This window comes from Oncorhynchus clarkii, chromosome 26 (genome assembly GCF_045791955.1).
Source record: "Oncorhynchus clarkii lewisi isolate Uvic-CL-2024 chromosome 26, UVic_Ocla_1.0, whole genome shotgun sequence".
Classification (NCBI taxonomy): Eukaryota; Metazoa; Chordata; class Actinopteri; order Salmoniformes; family Salmonidae; genus Oncorhynchus; species Oncorhynchus clarkii.
This window is the reverse complement of record NC_092172.1, coordinates 5343386-5355782: the sequence shown is the minus strand read 5'-3', so window position 1 is coordinate 5355782 and position 12397 is coordinate 5343386. Positions and strand designations below refer to the sequence as shown.

The following is a 12397-nucleotide window of genomic DNA, read 5'->3' as shown; positions in this document are numbered from 1 at the left end:
CAGTGTAAAAACAAAGGGGGGGGGGGTTAAAGTAAGTAGTCCGGGTGGCCATTTGATGAATTGTTCAGCAGACTTATGGCTTGGGGGTAGAAGCTGTTAAGGAGCCTCTTGGTACTAGACTTGGCGCTCTGTGCGGTAGCAGAGAGGGCCAAGTGTCTTTGACACTCTCTGCTACCGCACAGAGCGCCAAGTCTAGTACCAAGAGGCTCCTTAACAGCTTCTACCCCCAAGCCTATGACTTGGGTGACTGGAGTCTTTGACAATTTTTTTGTGGCCTTCCTCTGGCACCGGCCCCAGTGACGTACTCCCTGTAGCGCCTTATGGCCAGATGCCAAGGAATTGCCATACCAGGTGGTGATGCAATCGGCCAGGATGCTGTTGATGGTGCAGCTGTATAACGTTTTAAGAATCTGCGGACACATGCCAAATCTTTTCAGTCTCCTTGAGGGGGAAAGGGTGTTGTCGTGCCCTCTTCACAACTGTCTTGGTGTGTCTGGAACGTGATAGTTTGTTGGTGATGTGGACACCAAGGAACATGAAACTCTCGACCCGCTCCACTTCAGTCCCGATGTTAATGGGGGCCTGTTCGGCGCTCCGTTTCCTTTCGTCCACGATCAGCTCCTTTGTCTTGCTCACATTGAGAGGTTGCCTCCCCACACTGTCTCCGACCCTGTTCTAGCTGCCTGTGCCTGACTGTCGGTGCCTGACTGCCGGTGCCTGACTGCCGGTGCTTGAGGGATGTGTGCAGGGTCTACATATGTCCAGTATGTGCCCCCTCAAAATGAATACCATAAACAATACAGTTATCTTTCATTAGACTTGTGCCATGCTCCTGTTGCATGTAGTTGCAAACAACGTTATGGAAACGTCTCCACTCGGTGGCTGAAAGCCAGTCACATAACCTAAATTAAGAGATACCAGAGTGATGGAATTACATTTCCTTTTTTACCGAAGCTGCCTTTCAATCAAGTTGGAAAATAACAACTATTGGTTGTGTAATCCTGGTCTCAAGGATAGTGATGAGATGTGTCCTGCTGTGGTCCAGATTACGACTGATCTGGAACCAGGACACTGGTAATGATGCAGCCCATAGAAAGTGTGGATTAACTGGGATTAGGCCCATCCCGCTGTTTTGTTTTGGAGAGCACAGTATTAACATTCTTGTACTGTAGGGATCCCACTGATGTGGTCTGTTCACATGATGGATTGAGTCATAACCTGTGCTTGTGGTGTGTAGCACCACAGAGGCATAGGCATAAACATGCTACACTCTGCCACGTGTGAACAGGTAAACTCAGTGAGGGCAGAAAGCTTTGAAACGGGTTGGGAGGGCGGTGAAATCAATATTCACTTCTCGAACCAAAGCAAACTTCTGTAGGCCTACACTGGCTATCCATGTTCTCAAACAGGCCTACACAACGTACAGTTGAGGACCCTTGAACTGGTTGCCTTCATACTTTTTGGAGGATTAGCGTTACGTAATTTCATTGTGCACAGACGTGTGCGTGTGTGAGGTAGATTCCTGTGTAGGAGGGTGAAGAGAGAGAGAGGGGAAGGGAGCAGGAAGGTGGGGGTAGTGGTTCTAAATAAACAGAGTAAAAAAAACTCAGGGACGCTTAATAAAGCTCAATCCAAGTTTATTCACCCGTTGGGTCATACAGCTGATTAAACAACAAAAAACGTATTCACACAAGCACTGGTATTTAACCCTTTCTCCTATGCTGAGTCTTCTCATACACCTCTGTTGCTAGACAGAAACTTTGTGACATCTGTCCTTCCTCACTTCATCTAACCTGACCTCGACCCCAAATTGCTCACTCCTCCTCAACTCATGGCTGTTGCCTTGCACCAGACTGTCTCTTCTCCCATAGGATCCCCGATGGCTAACAATAACATATCCTGACAGAATGTAAACCTTCTACGTTTTTCTCTCTCCCTCAGCGACATATTTCACATTTTCACGTTTAAAAGCCAGCTCCCAACAGCAGGTACTGTCAGCCAAACATTGGCAGGACTCTTGGTTCCCAGGGGGCTTGTATTACAGGTCCACCGAACAGACAGACACCCTGACGTCCTCCTCACACACTGCCAACATACTGTACATCCACATGGCTCTCTGCTTCTCAAACCTGTGTTCTGTTTACCTTTCACCCATTCAAATCTGCAAGTTTTGCTAGGTTTTTTTATTATCTTCCTCAATAGACACCACGTTTTCAACTATCCCACTACGGAAGGCATGTGAAGTGCATTCAGCCGTAGTGTGACACTGTGTCAACACTGAGCTGAGGAGCGGACACATGCTGGTCAGGGCTCTGTAGGCACAGAGGCAGGAGACGGTTACAGGCTTATGATCAACAATAGAGTGAATTTACCAACTGAATGGACAAATACAACATCACCTCCTCTTTTTGCAGACATAGCCACCTTCTTGTTTTAAATTCATCACCCATGTGTATCCAGTAGTCAGTTAGACCGACATCTGGGGTTGGCTTGCTGGCATGCTGTAAAATTAAGAGCATGTCTGTTATATTTTTGCCAACAAATTTGCCCACAACCATGCAAACCAAAGCATCTCGGATTTGACACGGTTTGTTTTTTTATTTTCCTTTTCAGATATTGACATGAAGAAAGACATTGAGACGTGGATAGCAGAGGAACGCGCTGACATCATCTTGAAATATGATACGGTGGGTGGCGTTCAACAAATACACTGTTCAGAGGGTTTTTAGGATGCTGTAAACTGTTTTCAAAGCTCTAAAATTGCCATGTGCACTCCCACCGTAGTTATTGCTCAATTACCCGATGACCAAAATATCCCAAGCGACCTGTCCAACAAAAGCCTCTCCAGTTAGAGAACTAGATAAGGTTTGAAAGCTCACAGACATCAGTCATTACAAAGTTCCAGTAATAGTCATTTTAGTCACATAGCATAGCATAGCATAGCATAGCATAGCGTAGCAATAGCGCTGTTTTGCCCCAGGCCTGCATTGATGTATCCATGAATAAGTTAGTCTAAGACTGGTCTGCTTATGTAGGTAGACTGCACCACCTCCATCACCTTCCATAAACAAGGAAATAGATCACCCACACTAGTCAAAACCAAACAGCAGAGCTGTTGTTGTGTCCACGCGAGTGCCGTTTGTAATGCACGTCCTTGATGATCAGATGTTAATTCACTTTGGCCTGAGTTTGTACTTTAAACAAACATGCATTCCATCTTCCCGTACATGTCATGGAGTTATATCCCGTCTGACTGTACCACATGTCCTCTCTGTCTGCGTGTTGTCCATCTGGTTCACACAGGAGGAAGAGTTCGCACTTCTTTGAGCGTGTTGTTAAAAAGAGTGACCGTCGCTCTAAGAGGGAGAAGAAAGAGAAGCCGAATTTGAATGTGTGTATGTGTGTTGCTAAGCAATGTGTGTGTGGGTTGATGAAGAAGCCTAATAGCATGCTTGTGGTTTGTTGTGCAACAGAAAATGATTATATAATATGGAGGAGATTTAGACACACATATGCAGCTAAAACAGTGACAGTTGCCAGGCAAACACAATCATACTGTACGAGTGATTACATAGGCCTATATGTGCATGTATGTTGTTAATTCTATAAAACCTATCGAAGTATACGTTATAAAATGATAGATTATGCAGTCTGTTTAGTACAAACTGGAGGTCATGACCTTCAAGCGATCCAAATTACCCTAGCAATATCTGTCTGACAGTGTCCCCTCTTCAAATGTGTGTCAGCAGACACACTGACACTGGAAAGTGCAAGAGGGAGGGAGAGCGAGAGAGGGAGAACTACAGCGAATGAGATAGAGTTGACACTCAAAATAGCAAGAGAGAGCGAGTGGGAATGAGACAGAGACTGGAAAGTGCAAGAGGGAGGGAGAGCGAGAGAGGGAGAACTACAGCGAATGAGATAGAGTTGACACTCAAAATAGCAAGAGAGAGCGAGTGGGAATGAGACAGAGTTAAATTTAGCTCACAGGCAACAAGACATGAGAACATACTGTACATAGGATCTGCATTTGAGCCAGTTTGCTACAGAAGGAAAATAATCCTGTAGCCACAAAAAAAATTGTAGGGTTGATACATATTTTTGTAAGAGAAAATTAAGTCTGATATTTCAAAGTCGAAATACAAACTTTAGAAGCCTTCTTTTTAAAACCCTAAATACACTAAAAGTAAAACATATATGTTGCATTGCAGGAAAGTTATCCCGCAATAGGGTGATCAAATTAAGATCCTACATCTGTAGAGGGGACCCTGTCTGGCCTTAGCAACACCTGTGACAACGGCCACAGCTAGACCATAGCAATCAATTACACCGTGGTCTCTCTCAGCTACTGAACCATACCAGAAATCAGCTGATTTCTGTCTGTCCGTAGGATTCTACTGTCTATGTGGTATTTGACTTCTGAACAGAAGAAGCACACACTGTCTCAGACCTCTCAGGTGGTGACAGTACAGACACCAGGTTTCTAGTGCAATTCACCATGGGTGTTCTGTTTAATGTAAGGTGCAGATGGCTTAATCAGGTTGCCATTTCTGTTTCTGTTTGGCAAAGACAACAACTTGGCTGCCCTTTGATGATGTCTTGCCAAACAAGGTTATTACGTATTATAAACTGGGTGGTTCAAGCCCTGAATGCTGATTGGCTAACAGCCGTGGAATATCAGACCATATACCACGGGTATGACAAAACATTTATTTTTACTGGTCTAATTACGTTGGTAACCATTTTATAATAGCAATATGGCACCTCTGGGGTTTGTGGTATATGGTCAATATCACACGGCTAATGGCTGTGTCCAGGCACTCTGTGATGCCTAAGAACAACCTTAGCCATGGTATCTTGGCCATATACCACACCCCCTCATGCCTTATTGCTTAATTATACAACGGGTGGGTCTAATCCTGAATGCTGATTGGTTAAAACTGCATTCCAGCCGGTGTCTATTCCATAAGTTAAATCTATGACTTTAAAATGCCTATTTACTCTGTTCCATCTGACTGCACAATCCACTGTCTCATTAGCCCAGCCAGGCAATTTATAAACTTTATCTCCACAATAAAAAAAACATGTAAGACTTTATCTTGCATTTCTTTTAGACTAACATTTAGTTTTCAACAGCAGAGATTTGTATAAACATTGCTGTCTGTCTCTCTGACATTTGCAACATTGTTTCAGTATGCAAATTTGATCTCCAGCTGTCGCATAGTAATGAACGTGTCAGGAGTTGGAAGTCGGGATGAGACAGACAGACAGGCAGCTTTTCTCAGCCAGTCGAAATCATGAATCAGCATCAGTTTTATGGATATATATACAAATAAATATAAATAAAAAAACGGTCAAATGAAACAATAACAGCTAGTTTGCAGTATTTTTCCAGTTTCAGTTTGAAGTGATTGTGTTAGCTGTGTTGTTGGCTAGCTCCTCTGACCAACAGTGTCCTGACGAGAGAGCACATTTTCTATGCCAGGTGAAATCGTGCCTCATTAACTCATTGCTATGGATGTATCCAAATAAATGTCACTAGAAAACAGCTTGAACAAAATGTAATCCGGCCATCACATCTGTTGCAAAGGGGTAAGGATGTTAGGCACAATATAGGATGAATCACAATAATTGTTTGCTAAAATAATAATTGCTTGACATACATGTTATGCAATGGCAAACCTGGTTATAGGTAACAATCCTTTGCACAAAATGCTGACATTATTACGCATATTCATTGTAAATGAGGGAAATTAAAGATACACAAGATATTTGAATATATATCTTTTTCCGTAATAGCTATATATATATAAAGCAAATTGAGGTGAGAGCGATGGAAATACTTTTAGCTGTTAATCTGCTTCTGTTCTGCGGGTGGCACTGTGTGCTCTTTTCGAAGGATGGGTCCTGGCTTATCAGGGGCCTAGAGATCCGGGGGACGGGGATGGTCTGCCGGTCACTGGGATGACAACCCAACTTGGTAGGGGCTTTGGCGGGTGGAGTAGTGGAGAACAATTGGAGGGTTACTTAGTAGCAATGCAAATATCATGGTACAGCTATATGGCCACTCAATCACTATGGTACTTTAATACATTGAATAAATATATATATATATATTTAACCTTTATTTACAAAGCAAGTCAGTTAAGAACAAAATCTTATTTACAATGACGGCCAAACCCGGATAACGCTAGGACAATTGTGCACCGCCCTATGGGACTCCCAATCACGGCCAGATGTGATGCAGCCAGGATTCGAACCAGGGACTGCAGTGACGCCTCTTGCACTGAGATGTGTATACTACAAGTGTACACGAAAAGTGTTGATGATGAATAGATTTGAAACTTGTATCTCATTATGGTGAAATGGTGAAATAAGTAGGGCCAGTTAGAATTGTAATGGCTTAGCAGATAATAAGAAAAGAAGAACAATATTTACCAGGCTCAAAGAAAGGGAATATAAACTCATTCAACATTTTAGATGAAGGTGAGTGGAAAATGGACTGGGGAGGTTGAAATACAGTTGTACGTTTACATACACTTATGTTAGAGTCATTAACATTTGTTTTTCAACCACTCCACAAACTATAGTTTTGGCAAGTCGGTTAGGACATGTACTTTGTGCAGGACACAAGTAATCTTTCCAACAATTGTTTACAGACAGATTATTTCACTTATAACTCACTGTATCACAATTCCAGTGGGTCATAAGTTTACATACACTATGTTGAATGTGCCTTTAAACAGCTTGGAAAATTACATAAAAATATGTCATGACTTTATAAGCTTCTGATAGGCTAATTGACAAAATTTGAGTCAATTGGAGGTGTAACTGTGGATGTATTTCAAGGTCTACCTTTAAACTCAGTGCCTCTTTGCTTGACATCGTGGGAAAATCAAAAGAAATCAGCCAAGACCTCAAAAAAAAAATTGTAGGCCTGGTTCTACCTTGGGAGCAGTGAAACGAGTCCTATATCGACATAACCTGAAAGGCTGCTCAGCAAGGAAGAAGCCACTGCTCCAAAACCTCCATAAAAAAGCCAGACTTCGGTTTGCAACTGCACATGGGGGCAGAGATTGTACTTTTTGGAGAAATGTCCTCTGGTCTGATGAAACAAAAATAGAACTGTTTGACCATAATGACCATTGTTATGTTTGGAGGAAAAAGGGGGAGGCTTGCGAGCCAAAGAATACCATCCCAACCGTGAAGCACGGGGGTGGCAGCATCATGTTGTGGGGATGCTTTGCTGCAGGAGGGACTGGTGCATTTCACAAAATAGATGGCATCGTGAGAAGGAAATTATGTGGATATATTGAAGCAACATCTCAAGACAGTCACGAAGTTAAAGCTTGGTCAAAATGGGTCTTCCAATGACCCCAAGCTTACTTCCAAATTTGTGGCAAAATGGCTTAAGGACAACAAAATCAAGGTATTGGAGTGGCCATCACAAAACCCTGACCTCAACCCTACAGAAAATTTGTGTGCAAGAACTGAAAAAACGTGTGCGAGCAAGGAGGCTTTACAAACCTGACTCAGTTACACCAGCTCTGTCAGGAGGAATCGACCAAAATTCACCCAACTTATTGCGGGAAGCTTGTGGAAGGCTACCCGAAAAGTTTGACCCAAGTTAAACAATTTAAAGGCAATGCTACCAAATACTAAACGTCTGGCCCACCGGGAATGTGATAAAATAAATAAAAGCTGAAATAAATCATTCTCTCTGCTATTATTCTGACATTTCACATTCTTAAAATAAAGTGGTGATCCCAACTGACCTAAGACAGGGAATTTTTACTAGGATTAAATGTTGTTGTGAAAAACTGAGTTTAAATGTATTTGGCTAAGGTGTATGTAAACTTCCGACTTCAACTGTATACTTCTCCCATGGGAAAAGAAACTCAGAAGGGGTGATGATATTAATTAACAGTTCTTTTGATACTGTCCAAACAGCAAGGTAGAGGGATGATCTAAAATATGTTATTGGACCATCAACAGATATGGCTCAAATAATGATGATCCATGCTTCTTTGTAAATACTGTATATAAACTCGGCAAAAAAAGAAACATCCTCTGACTGTCAACTGCATTTATTTTCAGCAAACTTAACATGTGTAAATATGTGTATGAACATAACAAGATCCAACAACTGAGACATAAACTGAACAAGTTCCACAGACATGTGACTAACAGAAATTGAATAATATGTCCCTGAACAAACAGGGGGTGGGGGGGGGTCAAAATCCAAAGTAACAGTCAGTATCTGGTGTGGCCACCAGCTGCATTAAGTACTGCAGTGCCTCCTCATGGACTGAACCAAATTTGCCAGTTATTGCTGTGAGATGTTACACCACCCTTCCACCAAGGCACCTGCAAGTTCCCAGACATTTCTGGGGGGAATGGCCCTAGCCCTCACACTCCGATCCAACCGGTCCCAGATGTGCTCAATGGGATTGAGATCCGGGCTCTTCGCTGACCATGGCAGAACACTGACATTCCTGTCTTGCAGGAAATCACGCACACAACGATCAGTATGGCTGGTGGTGGCATTGTCATGCTGGAGGGTCATGTCAGGAGGAGCCTGCAAGAAGGGTACCACTTGAGGGAGGAACATGTCTTCCCTGAAACGCACAGCATTGAGGTTGCCTGCAATGACAACAAGCTCAGTCCGATGATGCTGTGACACACTGACGGAGGGATTGTGCGTTCCTGGTGTAACTCTGGCAGTTGTTGTTGCCATCCGGTACCTGTCCCGCAGGTGTGATGTTCAGATGTACCAATCCTGTGCAGGTGTTGTTACACATGGTCTGCCACTGCGAGGACAATCAGCTGTCCGTCCTGTCTCCCTGTAGCGCTGTCTTAGGCATCTCATAGTACGGACATTGCAATTTATTGCCCTGGCCACATCTGCAGTCCTCATGCCTCCTTGTAGCATGCCTAAGGCACGTTCACACAGATAAGCAGGGACCCTGGGCATCTTTCTTTTGATGTTTTTCAGAGTCAGTATAAAGGCCTCTTTAGTGTAAGCTGTTCGTGTCTTAACGACCGTTCCACAGGTGCATGTTCATTAATTGTTCATGGTTCATTGAACAGGCATGAGAAACAGTGTTTAAACACTTTGCAATAAAGGTCTATGTAGTTATTTGGATTTTTACAAATAATCTTTGAAAGACAGGGTCCTGAAAAAGGGCGTTTCATTTTTTGCTGAGTTTATAATAAATGATCACCCCTGCAAGCAATACAAGCCTCTATTATTATGGTGGGAGATTATAATACTGTTTTAAATACCTCAATGGAGCGTAAAGGAAATCACATGACAAAATATCACCCTCATGCTCTTCAGGACGTCATGAATGTCATGAATACATTGGAACTAGTGAATATATGGAGCCTTAAATATCCTAATGATATATATTTGCCGGAGGCTCAATCAAGCTAGTCGTCTTGACTTCTTTCTTATGTCATTCTCGTTGGCACCAAAAGTGAAAAAAGTGTTGATAGGGGATATATACATTACCCTTACTGAATTTCCATGTGGGCGAAGATATTGAAAATTCAATCAAAGCCTATTGGATAATAACTTGTTTTTAACTAGAGGATGCATTTTTAACTGCATTTTTTCAACATATCATAGGTACAGCATATATTATTTTATGGGACACATTTAAATGTGGCGTTAGAGGCCATGCAATTCAGTACTCATGTCACGCCCTGACCTTAGTTTTCTTAGTTTTCTTTATTATTTTGGTTAGGTCAGGGTGTGACGAAGGTGGTATGTATGTTTTTGTCTTGTCTAGGGTTTTTTGTATATCCATGGGGTTGTGGTTTGTCTAGGTAAATGTAGGTCTATGGTGGCCTGAATTGGTTCCCAATCAGAGGCAGCTGTTTATCGTTGTCTCTGATTGGGGATCCTATTTAGGTTGCCATTTCCATTTTGGTTTTGTGGGTTATTGTCTATGTGTAGTTACATGGCAGCACTTGGTTTGTCATAGCGGTTTATTAGTTTGTTTAGTGTTCTTTGTTTAAATAAAGAAGAATGTATTCTTATCACGCTGTGCCTTGGTCTCATCATTACGACGAACATGACAACTCATCTCTAAAACAAAAGCAATTTAAGTCAAAGGAGTCCATACTAACAAAGGACATAGAAGGTCTAACAGAAAAGATAGATAGCAATACAAATTGTACGATATAAGCATAAGTTAGAGGAAAAACAAAAAGAAATGGAGGAACTTATTCAAGAAAGTTAAAGTGGAATATATTATATTAATAATGCAAATTGGATGGAATATGTGGAAAAATGCACCAAATTCTTTTTAAATCTTCAACATAGAAATGCTACCAGAAATAATTGACTGAAACTTGTTACAAATGACGGAGTTACCCATGATTCACCTAATTATATTTTGAGGAGGAGGAAGAGGAAGCAAAGTACTTTAAGCGTATGTTTTTGTTTCAGTCTCCATCTCCTCTAACCAAAGCTAATTGTATGGATTGTTTTCTATTAATACTGTAACATTAACAGCCGTACAGAAAGACTTGTGATGGTGAAATGAAAGAGGAGGAACTTCTTGATGCAATTAAAGCCTTTAAGGCCGGGAAAACTCCAGGGCTGGATGGCATACCAGTTGAGGTAAACCAAACCTTTGTTGAAATACTCAGAGGACCATTATTAGCATGTTTTAATCACTCCTATATAAATTGTAGATTATCAGACACTCACCAAGAATGTCTGATTTCATTATTACTGAAACAGGATACAAGTGGGAAATATAAAGATCCAGTCCATTTAAAAAAAATTGGAGGCCCCTTACACTTCAGTGTTGTGGTGCAAAAAGTCTAGCAAAATGTATAGCGCATAGAATTGAAAAGGAATTGTCCGACATTATTCACTCTAATTAGACAGGTTGTTGACATGGATGATACAGTACATTGGAGATAATATAAGGCAAGTACTGGAAACAATAGAACACTCTGAAAAATTTAGAAACCAGGCTATTTATAGCGGACTTTGAAAATTATTTTGATAAAGTACGACTAGAGTTTATATACACTGCTCCAAAAAATAAAGGGAACACTTAAACAACACAATGTAACTCCAAGTCAATCACACTTCTGTGAAATCAAACTGTCCACTTAGGAAGCAACACTGATTGACAATAAATTTCACATGCTGTTGTGCAAATGGAATAGACAACAGGTGGAAATGATAGGCAGTTAGCAAGATACCCCAAATAAAGGAGTGGTTCTGCAGGTGGTGACCACAGACCACTTCTCAGTTCCTATGCTTCCTGGCTGATGTTTTGGTCACTTTTGAATGCTGGTGGTGCTTTCACTCTAGTGGTAGCATGAGACGGAATCTACAACCCACACAAGTGGCTCAGGTAGTGCAGCTCATCTAGGATGGCACATCAATGCGAGCTGTGGCAAGAAGGTTTTCTGTGTCTGTCAGTGTAGTGTCCAGAGCATGAAGGCGCTACCAGGACACAGGCCAGTACATCAGGAGACGTGGAGGAGGCCGTAGGAGGGCAACAACCCAGCAGCAGGCCCGCCATCTCCGCCTTTGTGCAAGGAGGAGCAGGAGGAGCACTGCCAGAGCCCTGCAAAATTACCTCCAGCAGGCCACAAATGTGCATGTGTCTGCTCAAACGGTCAGAAACAGACTCCATGGGGGTGGTATGAGGGCCCGACGTCCACAGGTGGGGGTTGTGCTTACAGCCCAACACCGTGCAGGATGTTTGGCATTTGCCAGAAAACACTAAGATTGGCAAATTCGCCACTGGCGCCCTGTGCTCTTCACAGATGAAAGCAGGTTCACACTGAGCACATGTGACAGACGTGACAGAGTCTGGAGACGCCGTGGAGAACCTGCCTGCAACATCCTCCAGCATGACCGGTTTGGCGGTGGGTCAGTCATGGTGTGGGGTGGCATTTCTTTGGGTGGCCGCACAGCCCTCCATGTGCTCGCCAGAGGTAAACTGACTGCCATTAGGTACCGAGATGAGATCCTCAGACCCCTTGTGAGACCCCTTGTTGGCTCTGGGTTCCTCAGACCCCTTGTTGGCCCTGGGTTCCTCCTAATGCAAGACAATGCTAGACCTCATGTGGCTGGAGTGTGTCAGCAGTTCCTGCAAGAGGAAGGCATTGATGCTATGGACTGGCCCGCCCGTTCCCCAGACCTGGATCCAATTGAGCACATCTGGGACATCATGTCCCGCTCCATCCACCAACGCCACGTTGCACCACAGACTGTCCAGGAGTTGGCGGATGCTTTAGTCCAGGTGAGATCTCTCAGGAGACCATCCGCCACCTCATCAGGAGCATGCCCAGGCGTTGTAGGGAGGTCATACAGGCACGTGGAGGCCACACACACTACAGAGCCTCATTTTGACTTGTTTTA

At 42.9% G+C, this 12397-nt stretch overlaps 1 protein-coding gene across 1 annotated transcript in view; it reads left to right on the top strand.

The window, feature by feature from the left end:
• The window catches only part of LOC139384652 (USP6 N-terminal-like protein), a 38375-nt gene that overhangs the window by 4160 nt on the left and 21818 nt on the right, over positions 1 to 12397 (top strand). Inside the window, exons 2-3 of the mRNA XM_071129466.1 lie at positions 2614 to 2687; positions 3304 to 3391. Of these exons, the coding sequence (XP_070985567.1) occupies positions 2680 to 2687; positions 3304 to 3391 (96 nt within the window). The 5' untranslated portion in view covers positions 2614 to 2679. The remainder of the gene's footprint in view (positions 1 to 2613; positions 2688 to 3303; positions 3392 to 12397) is intronic.